The sequence below is a fragment of the Monodon monoceros genome, unplaced genomic scaffold, assembly GCF_005190385.1.
Source record: "Monodon monoceros isolate NGI ecotype Baffin Bay Population unplaced genomic scaffold, NGI_Narwhal_1 Super_Scaffold_18, whole genome shotgun sequence".
Lineage (NCBI taxonomy): Eukaryota > Metazoa > Chordata > Mammalia > Artiodactyla > Monodontidae > Monodon > Monodon monoceros.
In genome coordinates this window covers 33,751,956-33,770,787 of record NW_021703774.1, presented here as the reverse complement: position 1 = coordinate 33,770,787, position 18,832 = coordinate 33,751,956, and the positions used below count along the sequence as shown (strand labels likewise).

Sequence of the window (18,832 nt, the reverse complement as noted above, 5' to 3'; positions counted from 1 at the left end):
ATTTCCTATCTTGATGAGTGCCATCAACATAGATTATTGCAAAGCCTTCCCGTAGTTTCCCTTGTTCCCACCTCTGCCTCCTCCAAACTCCTCACTGCCTGTTGCCAAAGTTACCCTTCTAGACCAAGATCTGATCAGTGTTGTTCTATCATAAAACCTTTCCATTCAGATGTCAACTAATAATTATTGAATAAGTACTGAGTTTCACGACCTAGTATCAAGCTTATTCATTTATTCAACAAATAATTACTAAGCACCTTCTACATGGCAGGCACTAGACTGGATGTTTTGAAGAAGACATAGTTCCTCCCTTCTCATAACGGCCAGTGTATTGGAACGACGTGAAATTAGACATTATATTGGAGTTACCGAGCTCTCACACACATTCTCTCTCTTAATCCTTACAACCCCGCAAGAACGTATTTTACAGATGAGTAAGCCGAGGCTCAGGGTGGCTCATTTTGCCCAAAGTCAAAGAGCTAGTAAATGGTGGAATCAGATTTCAAACCCAGGGCCTCTGTGTCTGACAATTTTTCATCACAGTTGTCCCTCCTCTAGTGACGCCCCAGTGCCTACAACAATATCCTGAACTTCAGAGTGGGTCCTTCAAGGTCCTTCACAGCATGTGCCCAGCCAACAGGTCATACCCATCTCCAGCCACAATCAAGCATCTCTCCTTACAGCCACGCACATTTGATTCACGTTCCCAGCAGCCGCCCCGCCCTCTTGTGGTCTTGCTGTTTCCTCTGCCTGTCAAAATCCTCCTGTGTCCTCCCACTTCCTGACACACGTTCACCAACCACGACCACACCTCCCCCACCTTGCCGGTGCCTCTCAGAAGCAGCCTTTTTCAGATGTCCTCTCCGGGGTGAATCTTAAGAATGCCACCCTCCATCCTGAGAGCAGCATTTGACAGCATTAAACCGCCGTGCACAGCACAGAGCTCAATTTCCCCCCCAGGTGACTTCTTGTTGTAAGAGGTACGTGGCTGCACACTACTTAGGCTGACTCACAGGAGAGCCACTTTCTCGGGGCTTCTAGCCCACTCCACACTTCTCTCGCTTGGCTGCAAGGCTGACAGCTTCGATAAAGCCCTGACACTTACAAATACCAAAGGCAGTTAAATCAGCCCATACCAAGAAGCAGAGGCCCTGAAGAGCTCATGCTGGGTCTGAGTCAGGCACCGGGAGTCTGCCATCTAATTGCCCTCCTTTAGGGAAACTAGAGAATCATAAAAGATGTTTCTGATCAACAACCCCATCCCTCACGTGGCCCTCTGCAGTCTTCCAGTAGCCAGGGCAATGTGGTCACAGGCGTGAGACATGTGAATAACTCTTGCACTACTACACATAGAAAGAGAGCCTTGTTGCCTCCTTAGAGCCTCAGGACAACCTGGCCAGCCAGAGGTCATCTCAGACGCCTACTGATGCTAGGATAGAACGAGTGGGTGGGGCTGTGAGGAGCACGGAGAAATGTCTCCAGTGCTTAAGGATTTCTCGAGAAATAAGTACTAGACCTCTGTCCCTCCTTGGAGCCAGGATATCAAGTGCCTTCTGGTGGGAAGCCATTCCCCTCTGTCTGATCAGAACTGCGCTCCCCTGGGTTGGCCTGGGCTGCTGAGAGAGGCCTTAGGGCAGCTCCCGTTAGAGGCAGCTGTTCAGTGGAGTCGAATCACTGACAGCTTTGGCCACCACTCCTGGCTTCTAGAGCGTGGAGGGAAATCTGTGGATGGGGGAGCAACTGTCCCAGATATAGCCAGAGTGGAGCAGAGCAGCTGGGGACCGGCTCCTTCCTTTGGCACCTGAGGATGGGCTGGCAAAAAATGAGATAAAATGGAATCATAAAATGTATTTGATTAATCCAAAAGAAGGAAGAAAGGAAAAAGGAAGCAAAGAACAGGTTCGACAAATAGAAAACAAACAGCACGATGAGAGACTTAAAATCTAATTATATCAATAATCACATTAAATGCAAATGAGCTAAATAACCCAATTAAAGGGCGGAGATGATCCAATTGGATTAAGAAAAACAAGATTCAACTATGTGCTGTCTGTGAGAAATGCCCTTTAAATATAAAGACACAAATAGCCTAAAAGTAAAAAAATGGATAAAGAAATATCACGCTAATGGTAATCAAAAGAAAGCTGGAGTGGCTATATTAACATCAGACAAAGTAGATTTCAGAACAAAGAATATTACCGGGGATAAAGAAGGTTATTTCATAATGATAAAGTGTCAAATAATCAAGAGAATGTAATTATGTTAAATGTTTATGCACTGAATAATGGAGCTTCAAAATACAAGATAGAACTTTAAGGAGAAATTGGCAAATCCACAATTATATTTGGGATTTCAACACCCCTCTCTCAATAATTGAAAAAACAAGCAGACAGAACACATGGTATGCCTCAACAAATGTTAGCTACTGTCGTTATCAGTCACAATTCAGTTTGATAAACCTTTATCAAGCATTTCAGAGGAGACCCAGGACCAGAATTCCCAGAGAGGTGTGCAGGTACCAATCAGGAGTGTTACTTAGGCGTCATTATCCGAATCCGTGTGCAGAGGAGAAAAAGTTGTGAATTTATAGGCACAAAGAAATGATAAATCAGACTAGAAGTGTATCATGGTGAAAGGAAGAAATGGCATACCAGGATAGAAGGCTTTGAGTGCTAAATAGAAGACATCTTGTAATGCTTTATTGGGTTTTGTGACTTTAAAGCATTTAGCTTAATAGTAATGATATTATTATATTGTTTTAAGATGAAAAATCTTTGCTACAATTCATAATATTAGGAGTGAAGGTAAGTAAGCTCCTTCATGCAGGCCATATGATAAGCTCAATCCTTTCTGCAGAGAGCATGACAGAGAAGGGACGCGAAAGGATTGAGTGACCCTCTCAAAGGAAAAATAGACTTACTGCAAAAGAAAAAAAAAAAAAAAAAAAAGAGCATTACTTAGGGAGCCCCAGCCTCTCTGCAGAGATAGACCTGGTTCCCCAGGTTCTCCCCTCCCGGCTCCCTGGCTCCCCCGTGTGGTAGTTCTGGGTTTAGCCCGTGACGTTGGGAGGAGGGCCGGGGCAGGACCGGTCACAGTCGCTTCCTCCTTTGGAGGGTTCTGGAAAAGCAGAGCTCCCAGTAGGGTGACACTGGTGTGGCTGCGGAGGGAGCACAGGGCTGGGAGCCAGGAAACTCGGCTCTGCACTCCAGCTGAGTCACTGCTCAGTGGCTGCAGGGGCTGAGGGAGGGGATTCCAGCGGGGGCCCTGCTAAGGAATGACAGCGGTGGGCTAGGGGTGGAGGTGGCGTGCATAGTCAGAAAGGCAGCAGCGACCTGACCTGTGGGGCTGAAACACCAGCAGGCCGGGCTGACCCACCCTGGAAGTCGTCTGTCCCTGTGGTGAATGGGGACAGGGTCTTGAGTCTTTTTATCGACAGAGTAGAGCAATAACTCAGGCCGCAGAAGAGGCAATAATCGTTAAGTCTTGTAGCAACAAGTACCCGCCAAACCACAAAGCTGTAGTGTCCTGGCTTTATATCCAGGAGAGTAATCCATCTTTCTGGTACTGTGGAGAGTAGGCAGAGCCAGACCATGAAGGGTTTTGTGTGCTAATCCAGATTTAGACTGATTTTGAGGGTAATAGGAAGCCGCTGAGGGTTTCCATCACAGGGTGACACGATAAAAAGAATCCAGTGAGGCTGTTGGAAGCACCAGAGTCGGCCCTGGAATGTCACCCGGTGATACTGACATGCTTTTACATACATCTTCTCACTGGAGCCACACAACCAGCATTTCTCAGAGGAGAAACCTGAGGCTCAGAGAAACTAAGAGGCTTGTTCCCAGTCACATGCCAAGATCGTCATCTATACAAACTGAATTAGAGCCTAGCTCTCCTGTCACTCAGGCCAGGGTTCTTTCTTTTCTTTAAGAAAATATGTATTGCCTTTTAGAAATGTTACACTAGAAACACATGACAGCATCTGGTTATTCAAACAGCCCCGAAGCAAACAGCAAAAGTCGAGAGTTCTCTCATTCTACCCATCACCTCCCACCCCCTCCCAAAGTGAAATCCCTTCGAACAGTTGTCTGGGCGCCCTCCAGGCCCTCACGCTGCATTTAGACACACACGCATACACACATACACACATATGTACAAAGTACAAATGGGCTTGTCCTGCATGTACCACTGGGTGACTTGTCTCTGTTGGCACTATTCCTTGTCAGTACATACAGATCCATCCCTCCTTTGTAAAGCACCTTGGTCTTAGTGCTGGTGGCTGGAACTTCCGTCCCGGCACCCCCGCGGCTCTCACCACTGCTCACAGTGCCCCTTAGGAAGGGGCTGGACCCAGGGCCCTGGTAGTCAGGGCACCAGATGACCAGAGTGCAGCCTCTGTAGGCAGCATTTCCCACTGAGGGCACCTGAAAAGATTTTAGAACGATGCCTGGCTCCATAACTATGTGTGGAAGGAATCTGAGACAGTTCTTAGGCATACTGTGTTTTTAATTTTAGAGATTAAATATTAATTTAATGTGTGTCAGGAAAAAAATCTTAAGTACATCAATGGTGATTGAAGGATTTAAAATTTTTCCTTTAACACAGTTTAAGTTTACTCAAATAAATCTATGTAAAGAGAAATATTAAGTAAATAGTAGCAGAGGTGGAATATTGATATGGCCAGAATCTCAAGTGTGGAAAGTGCCCAAGTGAGGTTTGGGAACTGCTGTGGGAGGGGCTGGACTTGGCAGGCGGGGACCTGGGAGCCTGGTTTCTAAATGCTGCTCCTGGGTTCTGGAGGGCCAGGAGGAGGGGATGGAATCGGGGCCTGATGGATATAAGATTCATTTCCTGGCTGCAAGTGATCTGAGTGGAAGGAAGAGTGCTTATGTTTTGGTCTTGTCATCTGTGCATTCCATGTACCAAGAAAAGTGGCACCAAAGGCCTGGGGAACAGAGCTGCCAGGACCCCCCTGGTCTGCCGCGGGTTATGATGAACATCAACAGCTGTGGGCAAGGGCTTCCTCTCTTGGGATCTGCTTCCCCAAAGGCAAGAAAAGGACTGAACCAAACCAGCAGAGGTCTCACTTCATCCCCAGGGCACTGGGGAGCTACTGGGAGTTTTATTCGTCACAAGGGTGACAGGATAAGAGCACCTTTAGGACCACCTGAAGTATAACATTTTTGGAGCATGCCCCCAAATAAAGGAACTGCAGCTCTTTTGTGATCTTCAGCCAATGGCAACCATGTCCTCTAGGAAACAGGCTTAAACTGAAGAAGGGATCTGGGGTAGACTTGAAGGGGATTTGCTTGGTCAGCATGGGTGCCCAGGAGAAAAACCAGACATCACAGACCTCTGAGATCTCCAAGCAGAGACTGACAAAAACATAGGCAACTCCCATCCACTCTTCCTCTGTTTCTCCACCTGAGAGAGACATGCACGAACCACACACCTTGTGAGTGCAGCTGGGGCTCTGAGCCCATCCCTGCCCCCTCACACGCCCTCCCCTTCCTCCCTCCCCGCCTGTCTGGCATGGCAGAGAGAAGACAGACAGAACCTTGGGATTACTGCTTTTCAAAGGTTGAGGCCAAACACTTATCTACAGGATGATCTCAACTGTGTTCTGAAAAATGTATGAATGTACAGGAAGAAAATATAAAAATGTTAACTAACAGTGGTTCCTTCTGGATGGAGGAAGATCAATGATTTTCTTTTTCTTAAAGAACAAAGCGGAAAGACCTCCTAACAGCCATGTGCCTGCAAACTAGCGGAGCTCTGACCAGGGCCCGGGCCACAACAAATGCCCACCCCCACCCCGAAAACGGCACTCGCACATTTGGTTAGCTCAGACCAGGTGACGAGGTCAAGGTGAACGAAAGCTCCATCCGGGTATGCAACAGAAAGTCGAGCCAAGGCAGAAATCAGCACAAACAAGCTTTTTAGAAAAAGGCGAGTTAGCCTGGAGCAGGGCCCAGGTTTTATTGACAGAAGGCTAGGTCCTGTCCCAGCTGTGCCTGAAGCATGCAGCCAGGCCTGTCCAAGGCAAACACTGCAGCCCAACCCAGCCGGCCCGGGAGCAAACCCCATTCCAGGCTGGCTGCCGGTGGGCGTGCTGCTCTGCTGCACCCACGAGGGACTCTTGGCTTCTTCTATGTGTCCTCTATACTTCAGTGGTGGTTCTGCTCTAGACACAGCCCTGAGTTAGCTTGCCAGAAAACTCCAAGGTTGACTCATCTCTCCAACAGAGGGAAGGGAGTCACTCTGCTTCCAAATACTCAGATCTGGAAACACCTGTTCACTGCTGAAATTCTGGGAATGAGACAAGGCATGCAGCAAACCCCAGGCCCTGCTCTGGGGCCTTCCCTCCCACCCACGTGAGAGCTGGCCAAGCCACTCTAGGGCAGGGTTGCTCAACCTCCGCACTGCTCACATTTAGGGCCGGATGAATCTTTGTTGCGGGGCTGTGGCTTTTCTGTGCAATGGAGGCTGTTTAGCAGCATCCCCGGCCTCTGCCCACTAGGTGCCAGTAGCCTCCTCCAAGCTGTGACAGCCAAAGATGTCTCCAGTAACTACCAAATGTCCCGCCTGGTGGAGGGGGGCAAGATCACCCCCTCCCATTTGAGACCTGCTGCTCTAGAGGAAGAAATAGAGACCCAAAGTAGAAATGCAAGATGGAGCGGGGTGAGCGGGCTCTGGGATGGGGGATGGGTAGGCTCGAGGGGAACAGAAAGAAGAGAGACTTGGAAGTTCCCAATGGGAAAGAAAATTGGGAAAATAAAGAGTCGTTTAAATAAGATTTTTGGTAAACGTTGTTATATGGTGTGCTATGTAACTTCCCTCCTCCATCTTCTAAAGAAAACCTTCAGCAAAAATCTGCATCATTCACCAGGGCTTTGGGGGTCAGATTTGTCTCCCTTCCTTTTCTCACTCTGGACAGGGCAAGGCCCTCCCAAGAGGTCTGGTTGCATTCAGACTACGTTATAAACAGTTCCACTTCCAAAGTGTGTGGAGGATGTACATAATTTTTTTCTCATAGTAAATAAACGAGTTACTTTATTCTGTTTACAGATGGAGCATTCCTCCACGATGAACGAAGTTGATCCAAATTTATTACTTGTCCTTTTTTTTTTTAAATCTTTTGGCTGCACCGCTCGGCATGTGGGGTCTCACTTCCCTGACCAGGGATTGAACCCGCGCCCCCTGCGTTGGCAGCGTGGAGTCTTAACCACTGGACCGCCAGGGAAGTCCTATCTTGTGGGCAAAGCCCAATCAGCAGTACCCCAAATGACACAGCATCCTTAACCAGGGATAGGTCTATCTCAAGTGCATTTGCAAGACCCACAATACTAGTATGCTCATCTATGGAAACAAATACAGAGTTTCAAAACAATCACCTTGCACTCGATTCATTACAAAGCCTGCAAGAGGAGGAGCTACTATATAACTGTCATCAGATTTTAGCACATCCAGATAAATAAATCCTGTGTTATATGAACTATGTACTACATTGTAATCTAGTGACCCAGAGAGTTGAGGGCCTGCATCAATGACCTTATCAATAGCACATTTCTCAGGCAAACTGCATATCTTTATGTCATCTTCTGTGATACAGCCAGGCTACACCACTCAGCATGCCTCTATGGCAATTTCCATTGTCTTTACTGGTAAAAGATCATGGGCCGTTTTCCTTGTGAAAAAAAATTTTGATGATCTACACGGGTTCATCAGATCAATGTACTGGTTTCTTCCTATGCCAAGAAGCCTTAGGCAGGCAGCAGCAGTGAAACTGGGCAATGAATCATAACTTTTCTCACTGTTCATAATGTCACCCATGATCCCAGGATAATATGGTGGATAATATGAACATGGTGTTATCCTCAGGCCCTTTACCATATCTGATAAATGGCAAGGGTACAGCATGAGATGTCCGCGACTGCACAGTTCCCCATAGTACTTGGGTTCACCTTCTTGACATGTTTAAGTATTTCTATATTGTAACTGACTGCGAATAGTGTACAGGACAACCTGCTTCTCATATTCTCTCTGTGAATTTCCAAGACGCTGCCTCACGTGGACTGGCAGCTTACTCCAGGGGTAGTTGTGCCGGATGTGGAACTCCACGGCTATGTGCATGATGCTGGGAGCCGGGGCAGGTAGCAGTGGCCGGGCCCGAGGCTGGAACGATGCCTCCCGCCTGCCCGCTTTCACACTGCGGATGGCCCAGGCCGCCCCACGGCCAGGGTGTCTGAGGGCTCAGTGAGGCCTGGGCCACGGGGCGCGGGAGCAGTGGAGAGGGGCGGCTCCAAGTTTCTCTCGGATGTACAGAATTTAAAAAATATATTTTTTAGAACGAATTCAATATCATTCTTATAAAAATACACATCATATTTGCTTTCTAGTACTACTTTCCCAGTGGGAGAAAAAGGCCTGGGGAACAGCAGGGAGGCCGGTAGCACCCACGGGTGGACCAGGTGACTGAACATTGTTGAACGTGTACATCACGGTCAGAAAAAGCGTGTGGATGGCTAGTCTGGGGACTTGGGACTGGACCCTGATTCCCCCGGCCCACTTGTATTCTCTTGAGGAAATAACCAGTCATTCAGCATCTGTGTTGTCTCTCACAGCACCCAGGGCTTTTCTCTCAGAAACATGGGGTTTAATTAAAGTTTTGCTCCCCTACTTTACTGCATCACTAAGTCCCTGGCATTCCCGGGCCTGGCACATGCTCTACATTCAAAACATATTTGTTAAATTAATAAATGGATGATGTCCTTACAGTAAGGATGGACACTCCTTACTTCCTTAACCAGCAACATCTGACCAATACACTAAGGCTTATAGCAAATGTCACCTCCTCTGGGAAGTATTCCCTGATTTCTCCCAACAGAAACAATTGCACCATATACTCAAAATGCTTCATTCATACTTTTATTGAAACATGCATCACACTATATACTATTTGGTTGTATTCTGCCTCCCCTGCCAGAATGTAAGCTCTCTGAGGACCAGAACTATGACGTATCATTTATTATCCCCACTCTTACCAGTGCTTAGCACATAGTAGATAATCAATGTTTCATCAATGCAAGAATTAAAAACAACGCTCTCCTGTTTCCCTCCCAAATCCTCGACATCAAAGGTCAGACACACCCTAGTTCAAGTGGCTTGGCAAAGCCCAGAACCAAGAGCTGCTTTGGGCATTAACTTCCTGGTCCTTTGACACAGGGAAAGAACATTTGCACAGTCCCTCTGAAGTTGATCTGGTCTGGCTGGCTGACTGGCAGGCAGGATGATGTGCTGAGAAGCCTCAGCCCCAGCATCCCGACTGCCCCAGGGCTACGAGGCCTCAGAGGATCCTCAGGAGCTTTCTCTGGGACCCCAACCGCTACCCCTACCCATACCCACACCTATGGCTGGAGCCCTAGGCCAAAGCAGGCTCTGTGCTTGGGGTGGACTACAGGGCACTTCTCAATAGTGACAGACTTCCCTGTGTCACCGACTCTGTTCCATCCCCCCAGCCACCTGGAAGAGGGTGTGTGATATTGTGTTTTTTTAATAAGAAATATATATTTGGTCTCTGTCTCCTTTCCCGGCACAGAGCTCCTAAAACGCTTGGAACTTCCTAAGTGAGGAGAGCAACAAAGGTGTTTCTTGTTATGTTAATGAGGTGATTTTGGAGGCCACCTAAGGATGCAGGCTTGTTGCCAGGAGAACCAACCAAGTGTTAGAGGACTGGAACTTTTAGTCCCACCCCCTGACCTCTGGGGAGGGGAGAGGGGCTGGAGGATGAATCAATCACGGATGGCCAATGATTTAATCAATCATGTCTGTATCATGAAGCCTCTATAAAAACCCAAAAAGTTGGGGCTTGGAGAGCTTCCGGGTTGGCGAACACGTGGAGGTGCAGGGAGAGCGGCGCCTGGAGAGGGCATGGAAGCTCTGTGTCCCTCCCACACACCTTGCCCTCTGCATCTCTTCCATCTGGCTGTTCCTAAGTTAGATCCTTTTATAATAAACTGATCATCTAGTAGGTAAAATGTTTGAGTTCCGTGAGCTGCTCTAGCAAATTAATTGAACCCAAGGAGGGAGTTGTAGAAGGTGACAACACGGCCTTGCAATTGGTATCTGAAGTGGTGGTGGGGAGGCGCACAGATGGTGCCAGAATTGAGGTGAACTGAAGGACACCCAGTGGGTGTCAGATGATTGCTTTGGTGGTGTGGGACCCTTGCCCCCCACATCAGAATTGGGGGCAGAATCAGAGCGTGTGCTGTGGACCCCATCCAGCCAGAAGGGGACCTCAACATCCAGTGTATGTGGAACACTCATGCCACCTCCCACTCACCAGAGCTCCTGGGAGGGACAGGGGAGCCCGGGACACCTTGGAGGCTGTTCCCAGCCCGGTCCTTGAGCCCTTGCTGCCTACCTGGCTGAAGGTCGAAGTGAGGGTGCTTTCTGGAGAGGGTCTGTCCCGGGAGGGGCCTTCCTGCCGACTGCAGTCCAGCTGGATCAGGCTGCGGCACTCCGGGTGGCAGGTGAATTTACAGTCTGGAGGGAGAGAACCATAGGGGGATTAGGGGCCAGATAGGAGGCCCAGAGAAATACCCTGGAAGATGGCGTGTATCTCCTGGAGGGAATAGCACGCAGGAGGGAAGCGGAGGGGGGAGAACACCGTGAGAATGTCACCCGCTCTCTGCGCCACCATGAATGGTGAAGGTGAACAGGTGCTTTAGAGTTTGCAAACTATTGGCACCTCTGTTATTGTGCGTGACCCTGCAACCATTATTACTGCCACTTTATAGACAGGAAACTGGGGCCTTAGGGACATTGGTGATTTTCTAAGGGCAGATCATCTGGCTCCTGGCTGGCTCTCTTTCTACTAATTTACGTTAATCACCAGGGATCGCGGATCGTTGGGGAAGGACTTAACTTTTCTGGGCCTTGTTCTGCAGTCTGTAAAATATAGGTACTAAGTGCCCTGCCTAGTGCACAAGGACGTTTATAGTTATAGGGGAGAACAGGTCTTAATAAATTAAAGGTGCCTCCAGGGACAAAAGCATTATTATCAACAGGAAGGGCTGTCACCTGTCTCTGACCCTGCCCCATCTAGAAATGTGGGGTGGCTTCTCTAACCCAGCTGACATAGCTTACAGACAACGTCCAAAACTAGGTGCTTCGGGGAAAAGCACACGTTTATTTCCTAGACAATGTTCACCTCCACGGAAGTAAGACTTAATGATCAGAGTTGCAAAGAGTCTGGGGGACTACCTCGCAGATGGGGAAGCTGAGGCTCAGAGAGGTAAAGTTAGGTGCCCAACGACACACAGCTCAGTGGCAGAGCCAAGGCTGCAAGCAGTCTCCAGCGTCCTCAGGGCTCTCTCTGGAGCCTCCTTGGCAGAAGGGAGGTGAAGTTGAAGGGGGCAGGAGGCAGAGAGGCTGGGGCAGGCAAGGGGAGGGGAGTGTGTATGGAGGATGGGAGTGAAGAAAAGGTGGGCAGCAAGAGAAATCAACACAAGCCCATCAGCAGGCAACATGCTCAGATTTGAGGTCGGTTCTCACAGAAGCTGCTGGGCCCGCCAGGGTCACCTGTCCCGGAGGTGCCACAGCTCAGCCAGAAGGCCCAGCTGAGGGAGGCTGCCGGAGTCTCCATGAGAAGGCTGCTCGATTGTGATGCCAGGTGCATGGGGATGCGGCAGGGGACACGACAGCCTGGACTTGTTTGTATAACCTGGGGACGAGGGGACAACTTTTGGCTGATAAGGGCTGAGCCTCCTGACACTCTTTTCCTTCCTTTTAACAAGTTCCAAAACCTCGGCACGTTGGGACAATCTTCTTAAAGCTGGGACGCGCACTCCGTCGTGGGGCGGCGGCAGGGGTGGGTCTCCTCTTCTCCCCACGCTCTCGGGGAGTTTTGGGAAGAGACCCCCACTCTCCCCAGCTGCCCCCTTCCCTTACATCCCCAAAGATGAGCACCTGGATCACACTCCTTGTACAGGTTTTGCCATTAATGCCTGCAGGGGAGCACCCAGCAAATGTGGGGACATGAAGAGATTCCAGAAGCCTGCAACCTTCTGACTCAGTGGTCTGAAGTCCTGACCACCTTTCTGGGATGGCATTTAGAAGCCCTACTGCTCACCTCCCTCGTGCCTGCAGGTGAGGCCCATGCGACATCCTCTCCTTCACACCCCACCCTCTTCTGGGCATTCCCAGCTCTCCTCCGGAGGAGCTATGCTCTCACCTGGAGAGGGGATGGGTACAGCTCACTCTGAGCCACGCACCATAACCCCGCCCACGCCCACATGCATTCCTGGGCTCCCCCAGTAGGAGATCTCTGCCCGGCACGAGGACGGCCTCACCCCTGGTGGGGGCGAAGGGCACAGGTGGCGTGCAGACCGCATCTCCCCTGCCCGCAGTGCCCAGAAATGCCAGGGCTTTGATAAGGGAGCACCGAGGCCAGAGCCCACACAGAGAGGCATTGTCTGGGCTCTGCTCCTGGGACACACCTATCCAGCTCCTGGCCAAGCTCTGAGTGATGAAGAATTCTCCGGGGCTGCCAAGGAGTGGAAACTCGCCAGCTCTACCTCAAGTGAGAGCTGCCACCGGCTCCCAAAGGGGAGAGCGTCTTGAGAAAGGAAGAAGTCTTCCAGTCTCCTATTTCAACTCTGTGTGCTGCAGACACGGGCACTCTGTGTCCACCTGTGCATCTGAATCTCTCCATTTCTGTCTGTCTCTCTGTGCTCTGCCTCTCACATGCACACACACACACACCCCCACACACACACAGAGCACCAAAACCACAGGAACTTTTTTTTTTTTTTACAGCCTCACGCTGAGCTGGACGGAGCGGGGGAACAGAAGACTCCAAGAGGAGTGGTTTGGGATTTTATAAAAAACACATTTGAGCACCAATGAGCCTGTCCCATCAGACCATGTAATCACAGACTGTAGCAAAACCACTGAAGCACGTCTTGATATTTCCTGGCCCCTGGAAATGCTAAGCCCAGGGCTTTTAGGCCAGCAGAGATGAGGTCACAGTCCCCATCCCTTCTCCACACACAGAAGCAAGCCCCCCCAGCCACAACCAGTAGCCTGCAGGCCTCATGTGCTCTGAGTGGGGACATTCATGAGGTTGCCAAGGCAGGGTTGTCTCCACTGGAGCCCAGTGCTTAAACCCCCACAGGCCATCCTTCCCTCAAGATAGGAGGAATGATGGAGACACAAGCACAGAGGGGCCCTTCTCAAAGAGGGAACTGTATGCCAGGATGCAGAGAGGGCTCCTGTGCGCTACCCTCAGACCCAGGCTGTATTGGTTTCCTCGCTGCTATAACAAAGCACCACCAACTAGGCGGCTTAAAACTGAAATTATTGGGGCTTCCCTGGTGGCACAGTGGTTGAGAGTCCGCCTGCCGATGCAGGGGACGTGGTTTCGTGCCTCGGTCCGGGAAGATCCCACATGCCGCGGAGCAGCTGGGCCCGTGAGCCATGGCCGCTGAGCCTGTGCTCCACAACGGGAGAGGCCACAACCGTGAGAGGCCCGTGTACCACAAAAAAAAAAAAAAAAAAAAAACAAACCTGAAATTATTGTCTCTCAGTTCTGGAGGCCAGAAGTCTGAAATCAAGTTGTCAGCAGGCTCACGCTCCTTCTGGAGCCTGTAGGAGGATCGTTTCTTGCCTCTTCCCAGCTTCTGGTGGTTTGCTGGCAGTCTTTGGTTGTCCTCGGCTTGCAGCTGCATCACTCCCACCTCCACGGCCTTCTCCCTGTGTGCCTGTGTCCTCACATGGTCATGAGGATTCGTATTCATATTGAACTAGGGGACCATCCTACTCTAGTGCAACCTCTCCTTAACTAATTACATCCGCAACTGCCTTGTTTCCAAACAAGGTCACATTCTGACGTACTGGGGGTTAGAACTTTGACATATTTTTTTTTTTGCGAGGGGGTGGGGGATACAATTCAACCCATCACACAGACCCTGGGCCATATTGGGAACCCAGAGCCCTTAGTCTCGAACGGATGCGGGTTTCTCATGGACACCATCTCCAGAGGTCAGCAGCAGACTGGCAGAGGAAGGAGGCCAGGAAGTGCTGAGCTGAGGCCAGGACCACCTCCCTGCTTCTACTAGCCCTGCTCCTGGCCTTCTCGGTCCCTGAAGGTCACCACCAAAGGCACCATCTCGAACAAGGAGGTCAGGCCCAGAGGCCATGGCAACCTATGTCCAAAGATACAGTCTTTCTTCCACTTCAGCCCAGAGGAGGTGAATTCAGCAGATGGAACTGTGCTAGGAGATTGTTTTCTAAAATGCAAAAGCTACAAACCTCCCCTTAGTCCCCAGGGCTGCCCTAGTTAGTTCCTGCCTGACCCCAGTTGCCAAATGCACACACACACACACACACACACACACACACACAGGCACACAAAGAGGCTAATTTTTCTGAACCAGAGGCATTCTGTTGATAAGGAACCCTTAAGGCCCTTTCACCCCAGGGTTGTATGCAAGATCCTAAGATAGTGTGGCGCTCTCCACTTCACTCTCCCCCTCCTCCAGCTGAAGCCAGGATGTGGGGTGAGGATGGGGCAGGTTCCCAGGATTCAGAGCCTGGGTTACAATGAGCTCATAGGCCTCCCTTGCGGTCATTCCCAGGTCGGTGAAGAGCAGCTTCTCACCCTGCATGGCCAAAGCCACTACTGAGGTCCAAGGGGAAGCATGACAGCCTCTGAATCCAGGAGCCCTGTGTCCATGCTCTGGGTACCCCAGGCCTTCTTGGACAAGGTCAACCTCAGAACAAACTTACCACTTCCCCCGTTCCCCCTTGGGGCCTGGCCTGTGCTACGGGAAAATGGAAAGAGGATGGACTTGGGAGGAAGGCCTGGCCTCCACTCACTGCTCAACCAGCTTTGTGACCTTGGGTAAGTTATTGAACTCCTCGGATCATTAATTTACTCGGCTATATAGTGGGAATAATAGCCTGTTCATAGGGCTGCCATGAGGATTAAATGGGGTCCATGAGGTAAAGCACTGCACAGGAGGCCTGGGAACAGAGGCCCCCAGTTAATGTTCCATCCCACCTCTCCCAACACTACTCTGTGGTGTGGATTCCTTCCCGCCCCACCGAGCTGCTGGTGGGTCATCTGTAGTCTCACCAGCTCCCCCTAGCTAGCCATTTCCAAACCAAGCACACAAATAGATTTTAGTTTTAAAATCATTTTGTTCTTAGGCACTACAGAAAAATCTGAAAAAACACATAATGGAAAAGAATATGAAAAAGAATGTATATATATATATATATATATATACATATATGTATAACTGAATCACTTTGCTGTACAGCAGAAATTAACACAACACTGTAAATCAACTATACTTCAATAAAATAAATTTTTTAAAAATTAAAAAAGAGACTTCCCTGGTGGTCCAGTGGTTAAGACTCACGTTCCCAATGCAGGGGACCCAGGCTCGATCCCTGGTAAGGGAACTAGATCCCACATGCCACAACTAAAGATCCCGCATGCCACAACTAAAGATCCCACATGCCACAATGAAGATCCTGCCGCAACTAAGACTCAGAGCAGCCAAATTAATTAATTAATTAAAATAAATTAAAAAACAAACAAACAAAAACCACTATCACCACCACCACACACACAAAAAAGTGCATTGGAAAATTACAGTGTTACAAAAGTTTTTAAAAAGCAGGAGTAAGGTCTTTCCGAGCAAGCCAGTGGGGACAGTCCTCAGTCTTGGGGTCCCTGCCTTGGCTCCCTTCTCAGATATTTCTTCAAGAGTCCCCCAATCTTGTGCTGGGGTCCCTCCACTCAAGACCAACCATGTCCACCCAGAGACCACCTAGAATGCTCTCTGTGCCTGTCTGTCCCAGGCCGGCCCGGCCCTGCTTCACCACCTGCAGCCCCACTGCACCCTGCAACCTCGACACCCCCTGCTCCCCCAGCCAGAAGCACCTCTCTCCACATGGCTCCAAGATTTCCCCTCGGACCTCAGGCCCTCTAGTGTCCTCTGCGACCACACGCCCCTCTAAGCCCCCAGGGCTGCAGCTCCTGAAGTCCACCCTTTCCCAGCCCTTTGCTCTGGACCCTGCTCAGTGTTCAAGAGGACCAGCCACTATTAAGCATTTGGAAGGGGGTTAGTACGAATTGGTTGAGTGAACAGAAGCAGGAATGAATGGTCTTCTGCCTTTTGCTGAAGTGGAGAGACCAGAGTGTGAGTGCTGACCTACCCCTAGGTTAGTGTCCTAACTCCTGCGTGCCTCAGCTTCCTCTCTAAATGGAGCCGATGGCAGTACTTGCCTCACAGGGTTGCTAAGAGCATTAGACGAGGTAACTACGTAAATCATAACACAACACCTGATGCAAACTAAGAGATCAATAAATCCTAGCTATTCATATTAACTGGCTAAAATCCTAGCCAATCTCACCAGTAGCCACAGCATCTGGCATCCTCATCCCGGAAGCCCGTCTGTGCACATCCCGTCACTGCCCATTGACCTTCCTCCAGACCTCCACTGAGTCCTGATGAAGAAGGCGCTGATGCACCCTCAGACCCCCCTGGGCCCCTCTCCCCAGTCTGAGCAAGGGAGGCCCCTGGTCTCGGCTCCCTGCAGAGGTGAGGTGCCAGGTGTGTATGCAGGCTGGTGAGGGGCAACTCTCCCCCACCTCGGAGAGGCACCTTTGCCCGCCTGGGATGTCTCTCCTCCCTGCCTTCCTACCCACCCCCTCCAATACTTGAACTTCTAAAATCTTGCTCTAGTTTCAGAAAAGAAAATTGTTAACCAAAATCGATAACTTCCAGTATTAAAGAGGATGTGGGTAAATGAGAAGGTTCTTGCCTTATTGGTGGTACCAATTTCCTGCAGGAATTTATCCTCAGTGTGTATTTATTTGTATCTAAATACGTCTCCACTAAAAGGTTCATCACACAGTTATTTATGGCAACAAAATACTAGAAATACTGCACACCCATCTACAGGGGGCCAGCTACAATTATGGTATATTTAGCCATTATATAAGATGATGTAGATCGGTCAACTTGGGAAGATGTCCACAAGCGTATTACTGAAAGAGAAAAAGGCTGTGTTTCGTGATCCTAATTATATAAAAACATACACATACTTACATATATATTATGCATAGAGAGAAATTTGGAAGGCAGGTGATATGCTTGCTCTGAGTAATGGGATTTCAAGTGTTTTTCCTCTCTTTATAGTCTAAATTTTTATAATAAATATATATATATATTTTTTTAAATTTATTTTTGGCTGCACTGGGTCTTCATTGCTGCACGCGGACTTTCTATAGTTGCGGCGAGCGGGGGCTACTCTTCATTGCAGTGCGCGGGCTTCTCATTGCGGTGGCTTCTCTTGTTGCAGAGCACGGGCTCTAGGCATGCGTGCTTCAGTAGTCATGGCTCGCGGGCTCTGGAGCGCAGGCTCAGTAATTGTGGCGCACGGTGTTAGTTGCTCCGCGGCATGTGGGATCTTCCCGGACCAGGGCTCGAACCCGTGTCCCCTGCATTGGCAGGTGGATTCTTACCACTGTGCCACCAGGGGAGTCCTAATAAATATTCATTCTTTATAATTTTATAATGAATATATATTCTTTACTAATATATATTTTATAATGAATATATATTCTTTACTAAAGGTACAAAGAAAAATCATGAACCCACATTGTGGTGACAGCGGCTACCATTATTCACTACCTACAATGTGTTGGACAGCTTATATACATGACTTCACGTTATCAGTACTATGCCTGTATGACATGTTTCTACCCCTATTTTTTAAAAAGCAGACTTTATTTTTTAGAGCAAAACTGAGCAGAAGTATAGAGAGAGTTCCTGTATACCCTCTGCCCCCCCACCACGTGCACAGCCTCCCCCTGTACCAACATTTCCCATCAGAGTGGCACATTTTTCTGATGAGCTTACACTGACCTGTCGCTGTCGCCTGAAGTCCATCATTTACATTAGGGTTCACTCCTGGTGTTGTACATTCTATGGGTTTGGAAAAATATATAATGACATGTATCCACCATTTAGTATCACACAGCATAGTTTCACTGCCCTAAGTATCTCTGTGCTCTATTCATCCCTCTCACCCCACTAAACCCTTGGTAACCAGTGATTTTTTTACTCTCTCCATAGTTTTGTCTTGTCCAGAATATCACATAGTTGGAATCATACACTATGTAGCCTTTTCAGATTGGCTTCTTTCACTTAGGAATACGCATTTAAGGCAACTCCATATCTCTTCATGACTTGAGAGCTCACTTCTTTTCAGTTCTGCGTATTATTCCAGTGTCTGGATGGACCACAGTTTATTTATGCATTCACCTATGAAGGACATCTTGGTTGCTTCCAAGAGCTGGCGATTATGGATAAAGCTGCTGTAAACAGCTCCTTGCAGGTTTTCACGTGGACGTAAGTTTCCAGTTCCATTCTTCTACTCCTATTTTAGAGATGAGGAAACTAAGGCTTGGAAAGGTTAAGAGACTTGTTGAGAGCCGCACGGCTGGTGAGCGGCAGAATTGCGAAGGGAAATCTATCATACCTGGCTGCTTCTCAATAGCCCTGTTTTCTGGGAAACCATCCCCTCCGTTTGGTCCTGGTCCTCCCTACCATGCACTATTTGAGGCCAGGGATGGGCTTTATTAGGGATGGGGGTTAGGGGGCCCAAGGCCAGAAGAGAGCATGGGTCAGAGGGATTTGGGCAAGGAGTGCTTTCTCCTCGGCCCAGCAGGTAACAGCAAGAACGTCCCTCCCCAAGGCCTCTGCCTCATTCTGAGAAGTGCCAGTTCACAGCTTGAGTCCCAGCTCAGCCAAGC

General features: G+C 49.2%; 1 protein-coding gene across 1 annotated transcript in view; it reads right to left on the bottom strand.

Moving 5' to 3' along the window:
* RASSF5 (Ras association domain family member 5) overlaps positions 1-18,832 on the bottom strand; it is a 71,973-nt gene that overhangs the window by 33,904 nt on the left and 19,237 nt on the right. Inside the window, exon 2 of the mRNA XM_029227426.1 lies at positions 10,421-10,542. Within this exon, the coding sequence (XP_029083259.1) occupies positions 10,421-10,542 (122 nt within the window). The remainder of the gene's footprint in view (positions 1-10,420; positions 10,543-18,832) is intronic.